The sequence below is a fragment of the Lygodium microphyllum genome, chromosome 9 (genome assembly GCF_053477565.2).
Source record: "Lygodium microphyllum isolate KBCC chromosome 9, Lygodium_microphyllum_v1.1.10, whole genome shotgun sequence".
NCBI lineage: Eukaryota > Viridiplantae > Streptophyta > Polypodiopsida > Schizaeales > Lygodiaceae > Lygodium > Lygodium microphyllum.
The window spans coordinates 152,798,272-152,819,234 of NC_141143.1; the positions used below are offsets into that span (position 1 = coordinate 152,798,272).

At 44.0% G+C, this 20,963-nt stretch overlaps 1 protein-coding gene across 3 annotated transcripts in view; it reads right to left on the reverse strand.

Annotated features, from left to right (window-relative positions):
* Nucleotides 1-20,963, reverse strand: part of AGL26 (tRNA (cytidine(34)-2'-O)-methyltransferase) — a 96,538-nt gene that overhangs the window by 34,308 nt on the left and 41,267 nt on the right. For all 3 annotated transcript variants that reach the window (XR_015691935.1, XM_087685322.1, XM_087685321.1), the window contains exons 4-6: nucleotides 14,865-14,923; nucleotides 12,950-13,010; nucleotides 12,815-12,868 (exon numbers count right to left, since the gene is read on the reverse strand). Coding sequence is in view for 2 of the 3 variants with exons in the window: in XM_087685322.1 (XP_087541448.1) it covers nucleotides 12,815-12,868; nucleotides 12,950-13,010; nucleotides 14,865-14,923 (174 nt within the window). In the remaining variant the exon portion in view is untranslated. The remainder of the gene's footprint in view (nucleotides 1-12,814; nucleotides 12,869-12,949; nucleotides 13,011-14,864; nucleotides 14,924-20,963) is intronic.

Genomic DNA, 20,963 nt, shown 5'->3' on the forward strand with positions numbered 1-20,963 from the left:
ATTGTTCTCTCTGTTAGGGAAGATGTCTTAGATGAATTGGTCAAAGGCATGCGGGATCTTCAATTGAAGGTTGCAAAATTGGATGAAAAAGAACAAGAGGAAAGGGGACGGGCAACGGCCCCTAAGCCAAGAAAAAAATGTATGTGGTGTGACAGTTTGCAGCATGAGAGAAACGATTGTGCTGCCTATCAGGAGGCCTTGGCACGACAACTCATCTTTTGGAAAGATGGCAAGATCCATGCACAAGAAGCCGGATTGCCTCTTGCTTTGAATTTTGGAAAGGGAGATATACAAAAGTTGTTGGAAGACTTGGCTGTCCGAAATGCTTATGCGGTGGTACATGCTTCTACTTTTGATCTACAGTTGGATAGAATGCATGGCCAAGTGATGGTTGGTCCAAAGGCCGAAATATGGACACATGCTTTACATATAGCTGAAAAGAGAAAGGTTACTGATTATGAAATGCCTCATGCAAGGCAAAACATTTGTGGCATAACTGGTTGGGAATCATCGGTAGATGCATATTCAGTGTATGTATATTTAGCAAAGGTACAAAACATGGATGTACTTGTGGAAGAAAAACGAACAAGAGAAATAAAGATATTGTAGGGACATCTAAAAGAATGACAAGAAGAAGTGTGGATCAACCTAAAGCTGCAAATCAACCACCTCTCGAGCATGTTATGGAAGAGGTCAGTCAGGAGCAAAAACAAGATAACAAACAAGAGGGCAAATAAAAGGGCAAGCAGCCAGGATATAAGTTACAGTCTGACATTGAGATAGCCACAGAACTTAAGAAGGTTCTTGAAGAACGGATCTTAAACAGTCCGGTGGAATTCACCTTGGGAGAGGTGCTTGGCATTGCCAAGCGAGAATTTCATGATGAGATCATTGACATAATTAAGAGAAAGCATTAGTTTTCTGGTGATACCACTAGTGCATTGTTACAATTTGAAGAGAAAACTGGTTTGTTGGGTATTCGGGCTGAATATGAGCATGAAGTAAGTACAGGATTGTCTATACAGGATGCTACTAATCAGTGAACAGCATGTGGAAAAGAGAAGGAAGTGGCTGAAAATGCAGTCTTGTAGCAATATGCATGGTGGAGTAAGGCACATGCAACAATATGGGAAAGAGACTCTAGGATTTATTCCTTGAAGTCACTACACAAGAAATCATTGGGCTAGGGCTACCACTGAAACGGTAGTGAAAATAGGAGAACGTGAAACTCCTTGTGTTGCTTTACTTGACCATGGGTCTGAGATAAATGTCATTGAGTGTGGATTATATGAAAGTGGTACATGGCTTGTAGATACTGATCATGGTTGGCGTATGAGGGCTGCAAATAATTCTTCGGGAGAGATTTATGCTGCATGTCCTAATGTAAAAGTGACAATTGGTGATGTACAAGAAGAGCAACACTTCTTTGTGCAAGATAATTGCTCATATGCAATGATTTTGGGACAATCCTATATTACAGGAGTGCGTACGGAAACAAAGGTGCTTGATGATGGTTCTACTTATGCAAGAGTTAGAAGCAAGGATGGGAGGAAAGCAATCCAATTTCTTTCTATTTGTGTTAATCATCCTAGAAATCAGGATATGCTTCGAGAGTCTCCTTTGGCTCCAAATGCAAGGGAATTCAAAGACCTGGATTTTCATTAAGCACTGCTATAATGCGGGGCTACAGTAGTACTGTTCAGAGGATGTACTCGCCTCTTGATGGAATGAAGCATGTATTTACTATTGGTTATTCTCAATTTACAGGAAACAGTTCATGTTGGTTTAAGCCTATGGAAGCTATGTGCAAGGCTGAACGCACCAAGGAATTGAAAGCATTGGGACTGTTAGCTGAAAATGAAGGCATTTCAGGCATCTTATATGGGCTGAATATTAATGACACTATGGCTGAAATTTCAGCAACTATACATGCAGAAAATGAGGCTGAAAACAGAGTGTTGTTAGTATGTTCTTTGGATATGTGTGATGTTATAGCATTGTTTGCAATGGGCTGAAGCACTTGTGGAGACAAAGTATAAGAGAGTTGACAAAGGTGAAACCAATTGCTTTGCCACTTCCACCAAAGAGTGAGGGTATGTATAAAAAAGTGTCAAGGCAGCCAAGCTTACGGGATCCTAAAGATATAGGTCATCAGTTTACATCTGAAACATTACAGGAATTGAAAGTTGGTGCAGAAGGGTTTCTTTTGCCTGCTGAGAGAGACTATTTTATGTGGATGTTGGCTAGACATGGAAAGGCATTTGCATTTCAGCCAAGTGAAATAGGTTGTGTGGATCCAAATGTTGTCTCTCCTATTGTCATATTTACTGTGCCACATGTACCATGGAACTTGAGGCCTATTCCAGTGCCTAAAGCTTACTTGCCAAAGCTGATGGATTTGCTAAATGAAAAGATTCGCATGAAGATCTTGGAGCCTTCTTCAACCCCGCACTCAAATCATTAGTTTACTGTGTCCAAAAAGAATGGGGCTTTGAGATTTATTCAAGACATACAACCGGTCAATAAAGTAACTATAAGAAATGTGGGTGCAGGTCCTGTGGTTGATGAATTTGCAGAGGCTTTTGCAGGCAGAGAGACCTATTCTTTGGGTGATCTTTACTCGGGTTATGATCAGTTTCACCTTGCAATTGAAAGCAGGGATAGGAGATGGAAGAGAAGAAAGATGACTTTCTTATGGCTGAAAATGATGTTGCAAGAGTAAATTTAGCAATACAAGTTGTTGCTACAGCATTAACAGAAGCTTGGACAACAAAGAGAAGACACTTTAGATGTTTTGCATCTTGTGTAGAAGTATTTCTGGAAGACAAATATGTAGAAGAGTGGCTGAGAATTGGTCAATACCTCAATACATGAACAAAGAGAGATGAATGGTCAGATGAGGAGTTTAAGAAGATCAAGAGAAAAGTATATGGGTTTTTCTTAAAAGATGGATACTTATGGGAACATGCTAAAAAGAAACAGGGTATACCATTGCGAGTTTTGGGTGACAGAGCTTCACAAGTAAATGTTATACAAGAATTTCATGAAAGCTTATGGGCTGGTCATAGAGGTGTTTGGGATACTTTCGCAAAGATCAAAGAAAGATGTTGGTGGCAGGGTATGTATAAGGATATTGCTCACTTTGTGAAAACATGTATGACATGCCAAATGTATTCATCTGTGAGACATCGGGATGGATTGCAGCCCACATATCCATTGTCTCTTCATTTTAAGTGGGTGGTGGATTTGTTCACAATGCCTACAGGTCTTTGGCAAATGAGGTATCTTGTGCTTGCCCGTGTAGGTGTGGCTGTGTGGGAAAAATTACAGCAAATAGGGGCAAGCTGGATGCATATGAAGCTCATGATTTCTTTGCATAGTTGGGGATAAAGCTTGCTTTAACTTCAATCTATAACCCTGAAGAAAATGGAAAAAGTGAAAGAGGTCATCCACCTATTAATAGTAAAGGCATTGGTAAAAGCATGTGGAGAGAAGGTAAAAGAGTGGCCACGATTGCTCCCTTATGCTTTGTGGACTGACAGAACAACTCATAGTGCTGTTACAAGATATATGCCTGCAGAATTGATGTATGGTCAAAAACCTATCATGCCGATAGAAGAAATGATAATCACATGGAGTGTGCTACCTTGGGAGGAGGAGTTGAATCGAGAGGAGTTATTGGCCTTACGCATTCGACAGTTGGAAAGAAAGTCAGAAGACATAGAGGCAGCAATTGCAAAGTTAAGGACAACAAAGATACAAAACAAGAAACGGTTTGACAAAAGACATAGACTGAGACCAAGAAGCATACAAGATGGGGATTGGGTATTGATTTATGATAGCAGTTTAGACAACCAACATAGTGCCATACGTAAAGTTTCCAAAAGATGGTTTGGACCCTATGTGGTAAGACAGGTATTTGATAATGCTACTTAAATGCATTAAATGAACTGGATGGAACAGCCATAAAACTTCCGGTAGCAAGGAAAAGAATCAAATTATTCAAGAGGTGGGAATCTACTGCCTATGAGTTACCAGAATTGGAAGAAAATGAACGCCATGATACAGGGGATAGCCAGGAAAATATGGAAGATGAAGAAGCAAAGGATATGGTTACAGAGGATGAGGAGGACTCAAAATCCGGTGACAACTAGGATTTTGGCACATACCAGAGGATGTGTAGGTTCAAAGGGGGTGGATGTCGTGATGCTATGTGGACACAATGTGAAAAAGCATGGCATGCATCATCATCCAACTTTCTTATTGATCAAGAGAGTCAATGTGATCTGAGTCATTAGTACTAGTGTGAGTTACATGGATTATCCAAAAATACTAGATTTTTGGATAATTTTAGCCTATTTTTAATATTATTTATTGTAAAAAAATCCCAAAAAATGTTAAAAAATGTTTTAGATTAGGATGACATATGTCGGAGGGGTTTTTGTCCAAAGGTCGAATCCACCGGGGATCAGAGGTAGAAGGAAGTAAAGATAGGAGATGGAAGAAAAGAAAGAGAATAGACGAGAGGTAAACATGACAAAGACAAAGCACAATGAATTGAATCGATATGTGTTGAAAGAACCTGGAATCCTTGCACTACTCAGAAGCAATCTCCGGACATTAGATCTCCCGAAGCTTCTTCGTAGAACAAAACGTGCATCAAAATTACAGCTCCTTCTCTGTTACTTGGAACCCAAATCTAATGGCTCCATTGGCTCCGAAAGGGGAGTAAAACCTCAGGATACCTCCTCACGGATCTCCCAGATCACTTCTTCTTCTTCTTTCAGTTCAAAGTGCAGTTTTCAGCCTGTTTACAGCGATCGCCACGCATGCAATTTCGTCCATCTGTCTTTTTTATGAAAATCCCATAACTGGCTGAAAAAGCAACTTGCTTTTTGCATACCATCCTAATCTAGAAGCTTTTTTAACTTTTTTTGGATTTTTTACAATAAATAATATTAAAAATAAACTAAAATTATCCAGAAAACTAGTATTTTTGGATAATCCATGCAACTCACACTAGTACTAATGACTCAGATCACATTGACTCTCTTGATCAATAAGAAAGTCGGATGATGATGTATTCCATGCTTTTTCACACTGTGTCCGCATAGCATCACGACAACGGCCAGCTAGACAGCGTGCAACATCACCTAATGTCCATGGCCAAGATGCTAGACATGTTGATGTTAGACAGAATGTCAGTCAAGCAGCAGAGCCTGGATTGAGACGTTCAGCTGGAGAGAGACGACCTCCTGACCGTTTTGCGCCCTCTATGGATTATGTACTGGTTACAGATGTAAGAGAGCCTCTCACTTATGATGAGGCTATGCGTAGGGGTGATTGTTACTCTTGGGAGAGGGCTATACAGTCTGAGCTTGACTCATTACATAAGAATCAGACTTGGGATTTGGTTTCCTTGCCTCAGGGTAAGAAGGCTTTGCCATGCAAGTGGGTGTACAAGCTGAAAAGTACCCTTGGACACCACAAGCCGGCATACAAGGCTCGATTGGTTACTAAGGGTTTAAGCACGACCATGGTGTTGATTTTGATGAAGTCTTTTCTCTTGTGGTCAAGATGACCACCCTACGCTTAGTCTTGGCCTTGGTTGCACAACTTGACCTGGACTTGTACCAGATGGATGTCAATATGGCCTTTTTACATGGGGACTTGCATGATGAGATTTACATAGAGCAACCTAAGGGCTTTGCAGACCCTGGCAGGAAACACCTAATGTGCAAGCTAAAGAAGAGTCTATATAGCTTGAAGCAGGCACCTAGGGAATGGTACCATAAGTTTGATGCATTCATGCAGTCACAGGGCTACAGCCGCAGTGCTATGGATCCGTGCTTGTACACGAAGAAAGCTCGTGACGATTCTTTACTGATTTTGATACTCTATGTGGATGACATGCTTTTAGCAGGGACAACTCGTGAGGAGCTAGATGCTCTTAAGGCTTAGCTCAAGAAGAGCTTTGAGATAAAAGATCTGGGACAGGCCTCTCATATACTTGGAATGCGCATTACGCACGATCGATCTCAGGGACTACTCTATCTGTCCCAGAGGGAGTACATTCATAAAGTCCTTGAGCGCTTCTGCATGTAGGATGTTAAGCCTATTGGCTGTCCATTACCTTTTTATGTGAAGGTTTCACAAGCCGATTGTCTGCAGACAGATGAGCAGAGGACTGAGATAGCCGAGATTCCCTATGCATCAGCCGTGGGCAGTCTTATGTATGCCATGATAGCCACCCGTCCGGATATAGCTTTTGTAGTTGGGGTTGTGGCCCATTATATGGCTACACCTAGCAAGAAACATTGGGATGCCGTAAAGGGTATCATGAGGTACCTGAAGGGCACAACAGATATGTGCCTTTGCTATGGCAGCCAGGATACAAGAGTCGTGGGATACACTAACTCTGATTATGCAGGACATGCAGATAGTAGAAAGTCCACTTCTGGCTATATGTTCACTTATGCTGGAGGGGCTATCTCTTGGATGTCCAGGGTGCAGAAGTGTACGGCTCTTTCTACTACAAAGGCCGAGTATATTGCAGCCACAAAGGCTTGCAAGGAGGCCATCTAGTTAGGCCATTTAATTGCAAACCTTGGTATGACAGATGCTATGCCTACACTGCATTCGAATTCTATGAGTGCCATTCAGTTGGCCAAGAATCCCGACAAGTCCGTTGACCTTGTCAAGATTCCGACTGAGCAGAATCCTGCAGACTTGCTCACGAAAAGCCTCACTACCGAGCACTTTGCCTTTCTCAGGAGATTGATGGGCATTGGATAAGATGACGTATTTTTCCTCATCCTGTTGTACGTGTGTACATGTTGTACTGTCTTTTTTTTTTCTCTCTCACTGGGGCAGATTCACCTTTAAGTGGGAGGTTGTTGGGGATAAAGGCGCCTCCGTCTAGCCGCCCGTGTATTACTACACTGACAATACCCGCCACTGCACACTACAGGTGGCGGGCACCCGTCACAGTCACTTATTCTTTATTCTTTTAGTGACAGTTTGAATAAAGGAAGGCCCGACCACACATTGTGGTTGTTGGAGTTCGCACTTTTGAGTCTCTCTCTCTCTTGGCTCTTGCTCTCCATCCGCCATAGCTCTCACCGCCAAGCTTCTTCCTCCTGGGTTCCACTTCCCTTTCACCCAAAAGGCTATTGAGGTTCGGAAAGAGAACTCCGAGCACCTGTCCTCTAGGCCAACAATGACTGCTCGCACGTGTACATCCTGTGCGTGGAGGGTGGGATTCCCTGGTGCCTCCTGCAATAATCTCTGCATGGCTGCAAGGTCCCACTGAAGTGCTCTCTCCTCCTCCCAGCACTGCTGCCTGGCCTGTATGGCTGCCGCTTGGCAGATTCTGCTCGACTCGGCTAGGACCTCTACAACCTCCTCTACTATCCGATCCCTCCTGTCCCATTCTCTGGTCCAAATTTGCTCTATCTGTCTCGTTACCTCCTCCCTCCTATAGATCGAGTCAGGGATCCGACAAGATCGTGTATCTAGGGCGGATGCTGGGGGGTCAAGTGTCAAGAGAACCGGGCAATGATCGGACAACGTGGTGCCTGCCAACTGCTCAATCTGGCCTCCACGAGAGCCTCCCCACTCTCCCACATAAAACCTGTCCAACCGCTCCAGCAGGACTCCACCTAGCCGCTTGTATCCCCAAGAGAAGTCCAACGATCTCTCCCTCCTGTGGAAGGCAGGGTCTCTCCAAGCATCACGAGCTTGGAGAGACCATGCCTCCCCAAGAGAAGTCCATCGATCTCTCCCTCCTGTGAAAGGCAGGGTCTCTCCAAGCATCACATGCTCCGACTGCAAGCAAAGAGACCTCCCATGCCTCCTGCTCCTCCCCAGCCATGCCCTTGTAGTTTCTGCCTCTGCCCTGCTAGTCCTCCAAAGTCTCCAGGTTGTTGAAATCTCCTTCAACGATCCAAGAGTCCACCTCTGGGAGTCCATCTGCGATCTCCACCCAGAACCTACTACGTGCCCTAACCTGCGTAGGGGCATAGACATTGAGGACTCCAATGCACGAGTCCCCAATATCCAATCTAATCCATAGAACCCTTCCTGCCACTATCATCCCGTGGTCTCATACACAGGCGGTGAGACTTGAGCCAATAGAGATGCAAACGCCTCCACTCCTGCCGTGGGCACCTATGGCATGCTCCTAGTAAGTATGTGAGCTGCCCGGAAGTACCTTCCCAACCCTCTGGGCGAGTGAGCTTGTGCTCCTGCAGAAGCAGGATGTCGATCCATCCAGCAAGGACAAGCTACACCTCTTGCCGAACAATCAACTTCCTGGAACCACATGCCCCACAGTAGTGGAGACTATTCACATTCCAAGATGCAAGGTGTAAGCTCGTGGGGAAACCTGTGACTAACCGAACAGGCATCTGTTCGGTGTGGATGCTGCTGATGAGAAGGAGAAACTTTGAGGCATGCAAGTGCGCTTTGCCGCCGGTCTAGACAGTGAGCTCCAATCCCCCATGGTGGCCCTCAGCCGGACCATAGGGGTAATAGATGCTCTAGGTGGTACTAACAATTGTTGAGAAACCCTTCACCCGTAGTTTGCATTTTTTGTGTTTCTGCGTTTTGCGTTTAGGGTTTGCATCCCCAAAAAGGGGCGCCATCCTAGACTGACTATGCCTATTTATAGGCCACTCTCTCATTCATTCTTCACGGCTGATTCATTCAGTCCGTCACCTCTTCTCTCCAGCCTCTCCACTACCCTCACACCCCTTCAGGAGAACTTCGCGGTTTGTAGTTTGTGACTGTCTTCATCATCTTCCTTGTGCTACGGCACCCTTATTCCCTTGTATCACATTCACTCCATGATTCAAATCTTCATCATTCCATTCATCAGAGTTTCTTCTCTTCTATTCTCTTCTCCATGTTTGCCGAGATTACTCCGTGTTCCTCCCTGCCGACCCTACTGTCTCGCTGGTACGTCATCTTTTGACATGGTATCAGAGCTGGATCTGCTCAAACAGCGGCAAAGATCCTCCACTCTAGTGAAGGCAAAGACCGATGACAGGTTCGACATCCACTTCTCTTCTTCTTCCACTACATCAAAATCTCGTTTTTGCAGATTTCAGGTGTTTCAGCTCGCTGCCCACATCCCGTTCGCGGAGGATATCTCAGCCGAAGCTGTCCATTGTTGTCTCCATCAGTTGGCACCTGATTTCCAGCACTCTTCACACAGTTTGGAGCTGATTCCAGCTAGGCGACTGCTGTTCCTGTGCAGACCTGCCGTACAGCCTGCCACATCATCACAATCTTGCTGCCTATGTTTTTAGTATTTCTCTCTCCTGCAGGCTGTTCTGCCTGCATTTTTAGTCTTTCTCTTTCCTGCAAGCTGTCCTGCCTGCGTTTTTAGTCTCTCTCTCCTTACCTACCTTTTTCTATTGGTTGCAACCTCTTACTACTGGTTGCATCCTCCTCCCACTAGAAGCTCACTTCCAGCCCTTCCATTGCCCTCCCACCCCTTGAGGCGGACATTGCAGTTCGTGGTTCATGGTGGTTGACCTCTTCCTTATTCAGCAAGGCACATTGGTATCCATGGCTTCTTTACCAATAGATGACCAGACTATTGGGTGCTCCTATTGTGACATCACCGAATACACCACTGATACTTGCCGACTTTGACCTTTGCTCCCCACCCCTCCGGAGTACATGCATCTTCCACCAGGCACTCTTTGTGCCACCTCTCCTTTCTAGGCCATAGAGATAATTCTGCATCGGCTATCAAAGTACTATGCTTAAGGCAATAAGATGCATCCAATGCGCACTAAGTCCTTTCGAGCACATGGAGGATCGATTGGTGCTACAACCTCCTGGAGATCGTCGCAATGCCAGCGGCAGTCTTCTCCCACTTATTTTCAGGTACAGTGGCTTTCACAACCTACGGATCTGCAGTCCGCTCCATCGAAAACAGTGATTGTTTGATACTGTCTCCTCATCAATCTGCTCCTTCAAGAGACAGTGGCTACTGGATTCCTTCCTCTTCTTCGGCTACCTAGTCTACTCCACTAAGAGACGGCAACTGTTGCCCACCTCTTGCTCATTCTGAGCCCCACCCTTTCCCACCCTCGACTACTCAGGTTCGAGAGGCTACCTTTGGGAGCTCTTCGGCACCCCAGATACCTTCTTCAGCATGATCGGCAATACTTCATCATCAAACATTTTGAAGTCCGTGATCCATGAGTTTTTGGATTCTCTATCTACTTCAGAGGGGGATTCAGAGGGAGATGTTATTTCTTTGCCCTTAGAGGGGGCATCTACTTCTTCTTCAACTTCAACGGGGGCCCCTCCACCTCCCACCTCAGAGAGGGAACCTACTCCACATGAAGTTCTTCACCCATCCTCTACTTTCTTGGGGTGGCTGTCTTCAACCAATCATCTCTTCTACTGATACCTAGGATCTTCAGGTACCACCTAGATCGGGACCTCAGAGATTCAGCCGCGACTTGGTGACAAGGTCTTCATATTCCTTCCAGCATGGATGCGCAGAGCTAGTGGCTTCTCTCCCAAGGTTGTGTTTCGGGTTCTCCAGTTCACTCTGTCTACTGGTCTAGATCCCCACCTCTAGAGGTAGTGGGAACCCTCCGCACTCCGCAACACTCAGGTAGGACCATGGGCCATTGCGGAAGAACTCTTGTGGCAACAGCTATGCCTATCTCAGGAAGGTGTGGCGGGTGGCAAGGGTGGATGAGCTGGTGCCTGTGTAGGAAGGGGAAGACTGCTGGTGCGCGGAGGAGGTAGGTGTGTGTGGCTCATCACCTCCTGTGGGAGGAGGGGGGGTAGGTCTGGGGGGGATCACCTGAACCGGGTGTGGATCAGGGGGGGTGGTGGGGGGAAGAGGATCAAGGGATGGTGGGATGGACGGAGATGCATGGCGAGTGTGGGGGGAGGAGGGGGCATGGGATGTGGGCGGGGGGGGGGGGGGAACGTGGGGGTGTGTGGTGTTGGGTGAGAGGACTGTGGGAACTCAGGCGAGGCAATCTGTGGCGTGGGTGGAGGATGTAGGGGGCTACGGTCCTACCAGGTGGAACGGACAAGGGGGGCTGTGGAGTGCTCTGCTGAGGGGGCATCGCTCGCCCGCCTACATCCTGTTTTTGTCGAGGCTAGGTCTGAGGAGCTGGCTACGCCCCCCCTTGCCGTCTCCCTCTCTGCCATCTCTAAGCCCGTGTGAAACCGTCAGCATCCACCTGTGGACCTGTTGGCGAAGCCGCCTTGGCTCCGAAACGCGTACAAACTGCTGCCTAATGCCCAAAGTCGTGGCAGCGCAGGCTTTGCCTTGGCTGCCCAATCACAATGACCTGCTACCTAAAGGAGTGCCCGCCTGCCTCAATCTCTAGGAACTGTGGGATATTCTTGACCTCTTTCACTACCAGCCGTACCTTTGGGACTCTTGCTGTTGTCACTGCGAAAGACGGGGGAAGGACAGTGCTGAAGAGCCGTCCAAAATCTTTCACCAATTGGCGATACTCAATCGCCATGCCGGGGAAAAGAAGGGTGACCAGGTGCCAAAGAAACCTGTTGTGGAGCGCAAACGCCTCCACAGTAAAGCCACTGTACCAGGGGACCATGTATATGACCCCCTTTGTGGACGCATATGGTGAACTGGCGAGTAACTCGCGAGCTAAGCTGAACCATGAAGATCCCTTGGCCCAATAGGGCCGCCTCCATGATCTACGTTGTGCTGATGCGCAGCGTGGAGTGAAGCCAGTCCCGAAGTTGGGCCCTGGCTGGGGAATGTCCTACTACCTGACCATAAATCATTGTTTCCATTAGCTCCAGCTCCTTAGCTCGGACGGCTAAGAGCTGCTCCCTAGAGAGGACTACGCGCAAGGTGTTTGACTGGGGGGCACTCACCGAGTGTGCCGGCGTCTAACCAGAGGTTTCCATTGTGCGTCCCTTTTGAGAGAACTACCAATCACGCCGTGGTGCTACCTGAGGGGGGGAGTTGCTGCAGATAGGGGGAGCAACTAGAGGGTTGGAGGGGGGTGGCGTGGAACACTGCTGTTTTTGGTACACCGCGGATAGGGAAGGGCGCACGGGGGGGGGGGGGGGATCAGGCAGAGTGAGGGGCGCGATCAGGCAGAGTGAGGGGCACGATCAGACGGAGCGGGGGGGTAGAAACCTTACGACGTGACGGTGCTGAGCGATATGGGGTCCAAAGTATGAGAGACTATCTTACAAATACATAAGAAGGCAAGTGGCAGCCTTCTTATGTATCATGAACCAGAAAACTACCACAAGCATCTCCACACGAGGACTCATTACTTGAAAGTTGAGGGTAAATTACTCTTCCAATGCTAAGTATTTCTCTTCCATCACTAGACACGTTTTACATGTGCCAATGTAACTTCCAAGCATTCATTTCTAATAGGTGTACAGTACAAAAGCAAGACAAAATCCGAACAAAAAGATCCTATAGACACGATGGCAAAAGGAAAGACGAAACCAGATAAGAAGATCCTTCATTTCTAATGGGTATACAGTACAAAAGAAAGACAATATCCGAACAAGAAGATCCTATAGACACAATGACAAAAGCAAGATGAAACCAGATAAGAAGATCCTTCATGACAGTTTAGAAAACACCTTGCTTTCATATCAGTCAGTGAGGAGCCAAGTGAGCCACACAATAAGCCATTTAGCATGCCTTCACCACTTAGCATCAACAGCTATCTAATCTGCCTTAGGCACATATCGGAGCTATTCACTTTTATCTTTACTCCAGTCATACTTTCATAAGCCTGCCGGTCAGATGTTAATAGAGAAAGGAAGAAAGTACCGTATATAGACATGTTGCACGTTTAGTAAAAGCTATTATCCTTTTCTCCCCTTCCTGCATGTGCAAAATATGCTGAACCTTGAAAATCAGAAGCTCAAGAGCAGAAAGCATATTAATGATCTCATTAAAAAGTACCTGTGCCTTGAAATAATCCATGAATTCACTCCAAGAAGAGTGAACTTTCACAAAAACAAATCTGGATAGTATGTCAAGGAACATAATCGGTAGAATTGCTCAGTAACATATCAAGATTAATATGCTGTATTAGTTTAAGATGACAAAGCATAGAACAACATTACATCAGCAATAATGTTTCGCTGGTCAAAGTCAAAGATACCAAAACACACAAAACTTCAATCATCATTTTCAGGTGCAGAAAGGTAGACATGCAGATACCAGAAAGGTTTTTCGTCTGATGAGTTCAGTTGTGTTTGTATGGCTAGTTGTGGTCAAATGCACACACATGGACAAGCACTTTTTTGGGGGGTGAACAAATCATTGTTACTCCATTGCCATACATAGTGAAGCTCTTGAGTGCAATCATGATAAGCTAAACTGCCAAGCAAACATCAATTTTGAAATTGGTTTTTGATGAAGGGACTGGAGTTAAGTAAACTTTATCAATTGATGCACTTTAAGGACTTTAGATACTTTCAATGGTGCTACATGCACGATTTTCATACTTGAAAGAGCACAACGAAATATTATAACACCATGAACTCTACTCATTACAAAGTAGCTAATATATGACCTTATCATTGTGAGGTGACTTATCATGCAGTCCTGAAATTTTAACTTATTTCTCTTGGGACAATTAAGTTGTACGCATGTGAACTTAAGTGAAGAAGTGAGTCAAGGTGATACGAAAAGCTCATTCGGGAGTGGAAGACATTGGCAATAGTTCTGGAGGACAGATGCCATTTGGTACCCCGGGCAGATCTGGGCCCACGTCATTGAATAGCGTCTTGGGAATGGCTTTCATTATCAAAGGGCTTAGAGAATTAGATTATCTGATCTCTTGGATTAAGGTTTGCGAAGGGATGCCAAGTTTCATTACATTTTCAGGTTCATAGAGGTTACGAATTTAAAATCGAGGCTGCGGAGTGGTCAAACTTTGGGCAGGGCCAATTATTTTTCATTTTTCTGAATTAAAAATGGACTGAGAATAAAGTTGTGGGGCTGAGATTGCATGGACATGTCTTCCAAGTGCCAGGTGCTGACCTGCCATGTAGCAATCAGCCCTCAAGTTGACCATACAGGGCTGGTAGGGGCAGAGCAGAGCAGTTCTGATGCAGGTGAAAGCACCTGGGCACCCTTCTGAAGCAGATGACAGCTGCTGAACCACAATCTGGTGCTAAAAGACCCTCTTAGTGAAGGAACCCTAGTGTTTCTTAAGTGTATTCACAGACATCACTACCAAAATATGGTAACAGAGCAGAAGAACAAGAAGAACAAGGAGGAGAAGAAGAAGAAGCAGAAGCAGAAGAAAAAGGAAGGAGAAGGGAGAAGCAAGGGAAGGTGTTGTTGCAAAAATTTTTTGCCTTCATCAAGCCCAACCGTCAAGCCTCTCCACCTTTATCATCTATGCCACATCTGTTGCTATCATGTCTGACAGTATATTGTAGCACATGTCAATCATACGTGTTTTGATGACACACAGTCAAGTCAACAGTGATGACAGATCCAAGGCTTCCTACATCGACTCTACAAAAAGAAACATGTCATTCATTGAAAATATTATAATCAGAATTCTCAGCAGATTTAAGTAAATCGGGCATATCCTTCATTCCCTGCCATGAGAAATACATAATACACTATCAGGTTAAGCATTCGAGGCAGACCAAAGTTCAGAAACCTCAAACCTCATGTTGTTGTTTCCTGGCTTAATTCATCCAGCCAGATTTTAGCAGCAAAACCACACAACAATGTGGCGTCAGATATTTACCTCAGGAGCTTCCCTATTGTTGCATCCAATGCAAACTTACCTCAATGTGCAGCTTGAATGCTTCTGAATGCTCACTAAAATGTATGCATTTAAAAATCAGGATACGGCCAATAATCTAAACCAGCTCGTTTCAACTTTGCATCATCAATTTTGAACCCTAGGGGCTGCCAAATGGAAAAATCCAGTGTCAAAGCAAGATAATAATGGTGGTAAAACGGTTCTTCTTTTGCATAAGTACAATGTCAGACCACCATTTTCAACCAATTAATTTTTCATATTGCGCTTGTTGCTCAAGAAATGCTATTTTGCAGAAAGGACCAATAAAAAGCCTCAAAAATCACATACCACAGGAATTGCAAAAGCCCTTAAAAAACAAAAAGGAAGAAATCCTTAACCTTCCCTCTCCATTGTGCACCAAAATGTCAAAGGATACCAAAAATAAGCCATCTTTAACAAAAAAGAGCAAACTAGCATTGGATACCCCAGTTTCTAAAATCCATCCATGACTTAAGCATTCGACACTTGGCTTACTCCTCATGCAACATATTAAATGTCCCCTATCATGGTCCATTTATAAATGTTATGCTAGATATGCCAAAAATTTCGAGCAAGAGTCATCCACACATTCTGCACGTCACATTCCCTCCCTCCCTCCCATGACCGTTCCTCCATCCCCACCCCCCTTTCCTGACACCAGCTCCCCTCTTTCCACTCTCCCTCCTCACAGAAGGCCATGCTGATTCCAAGCAGCAATGACGATGGAAACGTAGATACACTGCTACCTTAGAAAGTTTCCCAACTTACCTTCACCATTTATCAAAGACTACAGTTTTGTCCTCTCAGTTACACTTGCCTTTTTGTGTACTTATAACTATGTCAAGAATGATTTTGAATCGATTCCATTCAGCTACTTCAGATAGAAGTCTATCTCTAATTAAGTCAACATAGGTGTTAACCTCTTAACTGTGTAAACCCACCAAGAGTGAGTTTGAGGGGCCAACAAGGTCAAACTCTTGCCAGAATGACACCCAACCCATGGGGGTACAAGTGATCAGATATAAGAAATGATCGCGTTAGTTTAGAAGGTTATGAAGTGGAAATTCCCAATCTGTCCGACTGTTAGGATTACAACCATCCATCCAAGTCTCAATGAACATGGCCCATCCATCCAACCACTGTCAATTCTGTTAAAAACCACCATTAGGAAAAAAGTTTCTGATTAGGTTCCATCATCACTAGTATTAGGCTTTGTGGAATTGAGCAAGAGTTACATTGTGGGAGGTTCTACCATGGTCTCTAAACCACTTCGAAATTGGGCAATTCATGGAGTTCCTCTATCCTGTAGTCTCGACAACGCTTCTGCCAACTGTAACCACTCGATTGCCAGGAAATTTTTGAATTGCTTTCTGATCGGCCCACTTATTTATGGCCAATCTGGACTCCCTTACAGGCCATTAGATTAACAAGTGATTGACGATAAACACATGCTATCTTGAGCCTTTCTGCCCAGTGGTTCCTCCATAAGTAGAACTTAATATTTTCAATCTTGTAAGCCTGGACGTAGTAATAATAGCCTGACCTTGATGAGGAGAGATATTGAGACCATTCATTGAGGATGTAAAATGCACTTAGAAATAAAGATCATCTCCATGAGTTTAAACACTGCTTCTCGAAGCTGAAAGTTCCAACATTATCAGCAGCCACCTCCTAGAGCATTTCCATCATTTCTAGATGGGGGCTTGGAGCAGTCTACAAGCTGGATAGGTGGGATAGTTGGCAAGCATCAACCTCTCTAACTAAGCGTGACACCACCACCTCTACAAAAAAAGGTTTGAACAAAGATAGAGAACTCAAAACATACCAATATGATGAATGAATTAATGACTAATCAAACTGTATGTTGGTACAATTCAATGAGGCCCCAATCCCCATGTCTCAAGTGGACCATAGATGAGGTGAACTAGAAAAAGAGTCAGAGACACCCATAACGGATGATAACTTTGAGGGTGTGCTATACCTCCACTATTTTCCTCAAAAAAATATTCGTACCAATTTGGATATCCACACTGATTTACAGTTGGTCACACACACACAAAAGCCTCCATCGGCATCACGATTCGTGAAAAGCATGAGGCCTTCACCCTATACACCATTCACTCTACAGTGTAGATTTCAGCCATCATGGGCTGCAGCCCATCACCATCCAACCCTAGGCCAGCCGTTTCCAGCCATCACCTTGCTATTTGGAGGTCTCCATTTGCTGCATCTGTTGCCAAGTGACACGCTACTACCATCTCTCCCACTAGGCAACTATTGCATATGAAGAAAACTATGAGTAGCAGCTAGGGTTTGCATTGAGGAAACACAGAGTGCATGACCACAACAGAAACACAACAATACACACATAGATGTGCAAAACTTAAACCCTAAAAGCAATATTCAAAACTCAAACACAAAAACAAACACAAGTAGAGGGAGAGAGAAGGAACACAACTCTAAAGTGAACGAAGAGTGTACATAGTACCCAAGGGCAAAGCAATAGTGTTGGAGAGTGACATCCACCAAAGACGGATCCCAAGTACTATGACCACTAGTCGGAGATGAGAGAGTGTTGAACAATGAAGGGCGGCAAGCTAGTAATCAAAACACAACAGTCAAAGGCTGAAATCTCGTAAGTGTAGCAGTGTACTACTAGAGAAGGCTGAAAATTGATCATCCAAGGCAAAGAATTGACAGCTGACAATAGAAGAGATGTTTGCTGATGTAGGCAGCCTGCTAGATAGCAAAAGCGCACGTACTGCAGCAGTCACTTAGTGGGAGAGATAGTAGCAACTTGTCGCCTAGCTCCAAATGCTGGAAACACAAGTTGATCAAGTACTATGATGACGTAGTAAATGGAGACCTCCAAACAACAAGGCGATGGTTAAAAACAGGTCGCTTGGGGCCGGCTAGTGATAGGCTATATTCAGATGTGGAGAGCTCTTTACTCATGGAGGAACTCAATAGGCAAAATATTTCAGCAAACGAGTCTTCCAATGCACTGCATACTAGAGGTAGATCCCAGCAAAAGGGCAACTTTGACAACAAAGCACGCAAAAACTCTTCTAGGAAAAATGTGGAGTGCCATCGTTGTGGCAAGAAAGGGCACTTTAAGCGGGATTTCTTTAAGTGGAAGAAAGAAAAGGACAAAGGTAAAAACACTAATAATAACAAAGACGAGAAAAATAATAGCCAACATGCAAAGAATAGCAATGTGAAGATAGAGAAAGCCAATGTAGTCAGTCAAGAGAGTGACAGTGGGAGTGATGTATTCTTTGCTTCTTTTAGTGCACAGTCATTGATTGCAAATTCTGATGATGAAATGCACACCTGGATTCTTGATTCAGGTGCCTCATTCCACGTAACACTACACAATAAGTGGTTCATTGTAGGGATTGGCAATGTGTAGTTAGCATTTCATCATGGTTCAATGTTCACTTTGCATAATTTGAGACATGTACCACAACTCAAGAAGAGCTTGATAAGCACAAGGCAACTAGATGATGAAAGCTATCATACCACTTTCGGGGATAGCAAACGGAAAATATGTAAGGACTCTAAAATTGTTGCTAAAGGCTCTAAAAGTAATACTTTGTATCCATTACATGTATTTAGTATGTGTGATCATATTGTCACCATAACCAAGCAACCAAGTGTCTTTGTAGCATAGCCGGTTGGAGCACATGAGTCAAACTAGAATGAAAGCGCTTTCTCATTTGGGTTATTTTCCGTATTTGAGGTATGCTGATTTTGACCATTGTGATCATTGTATTTATGGCAAGCATACTCAAACATCACATAAAAAGTCTCTTTCACTAAAATCTCCACCCTTAGAGTTGGTACATTCAGATATATGTGAGATGCCAAGGTTGTCTCTAGGAAGAAAGAAATATTTTATCACTTTTGTTGATGATGCCACACGCAAAGTATAGGTTTATCCGATCCGTCGTAAAGACAAGGCTTTGGATAAGTTTTAAAAATTCCTGACACTTACTGAAAATATAATCAAAAGTGTCTTTGCTCTAACAATGGTGGGGAATATGTATCCAAAGCCTTTTGCGCCTTTTATGACAGCAAAGGGATAAAAAGAGAGCTCATTGCCCCTTATAATCTGCCCCAAAATGTTGTCGCAAAGTATATGAATACAACTATTCAAGAGAAAGTCTGTAACATGCTGTCTCATGCTACATTACCTCATGGATTTCGGACAGAGGCTGCTATGACAACAGCCATACACTTGATAAATCAGTCACCAAACAGGACTTTGGGGAGCGAGTTCCTCAAGAAGTGTGGTCAGGCAAGCCACCTTTGTATACACACTTGAGTGTTTGGTTGCGAGGCATTTGTGCACATACGCAAAGAACAATGCAGCAAATTGGAGCCAAAGTCCTGTAAGTGCATTTTCCTAGGATATGGTGACAAGGGAGAAATGGGGTATAAGTTATGGAATCTCGAAAAAAAGAAAATTGTATACAGCACTGATATAATCTTTCGGGAATATTACATGCATAAACATCCCGAAAAGACAGAAGAAGTAAAAAGGGTTGTGTTCCAAGAAGAAATACCTATAGGACAGCAAAGAGCGCCCGCTATACAGCAACAAATACCTATTGTAAATGACCCTATAAATGCAATAAATGATGCTGAAATTGATCAGCAAGAAGTTGCCCATGATATACCACAGTTTCAGCAAGAAAATGTGGCATTGGAACAGCCGTAACAAACAATATAGCATGCTGATCCTTTGGAACAGCAAGCTGTTAATGCAGATTTGCAGGCTAAACAACTAGCAAACATTGATCATTGGGTCCGTAAGTCAACCAAAAAAATTGAACAGCCAGATAGGTTTATTCCTGGTACAAATCATGTCGTTGATTATGTCATGTTGACAGATTGTGGTGAACCATCATGCTTCAATGAAGCAATGGACAAAAAGGACAGCAAGAAATGGCATAAAGCTATGCTGTCAGAGATCGAATCTCTAAAGAAAAACGATACTTGGGATTTGGTGAATTTTCCTAAGGGACAAAAAATCCTACCATGCAAATGGGTCTACAAAATGAAGGTCACCTTTGGTTCCTCGCAAAAGAACAAAGCATGGCTGGTTGCCAAAGAGTACAAGCAAGAACATGGGATTGACTCTAATAAGATATTTTCTCTTGTAGTCAAAATGACTACTTTACGAACCATATTGGGTTTGGTTGCATGTGAGGACATGAAACTCATACAGATGGATGTAAAGATTACTTCCTTACATGGTGATTTGCATGAGGACATATATATGCAATAGCAAAAAGGTTTGGTGGGGCTAAGGGGCAAGAAGAGATGGTATGTAAACTCAACAAAAGCTTGTATGGGCTGAAACAAGCATCGCATGAATGGTATCATAAGTTCGATACATTCATGCATTCTCAACATTTTAAAAGAACTCAAGTGGATCACTACTTGTATACCAAGGTGGCAGATGGCAACCTTATTATACTAATTTTGTATGTGGATGACATGCTGATTGGTGGTAGGGATGTTCATGCGTTAGACACATTGAAGCAAAACCTACATAGCAGCTTTGATATGAAGGATCTTGGTGAAGCAAATCATATTCTTGGAATGCATATACTCAAAGACAGATCAAAAGGTCTTCTTCTTTATCTGTCACAGCAAGAGTATGTATCCAAGATTTTGCAGTGTTTCAATATGGAATGGTGTACCATTGTCTCCATATGTGAAACTCGGTGCACATTTGATGATGAAAAGGCTGAAATGGCTAAGATTCGATATGCTTTAGTTGTGGATAGTTTAATGTATGCCATGGTTGCTACACGTCCTGACATAGCATTTGCGGTGGGAGTGGTTAGTAGGTACATGGCACGTCCTGGTAGAAAGCATTGGGAAGTAGTGAAAGGTATCATGAGATATCTTAAGGGCACAAAGGATGTGTGTATCTTCTTTGGAAAGCAAAAAGCATCTATCATTGGCTTTACGGATGCAAACTATGCTGGTCATGATGACTACACAAAGTCTAGTTCAGGGTATCTATTCGCCTTCACAAGGGGCTAAATTTCTTAGATCTCCAAGCTATGAAAGTGTATTGTACTGTCTACTATAGAGGCAGAGTATGTGGCTGCCACTGAGACATGCAAGGAGGCTTTATGGCTTTCACATTTG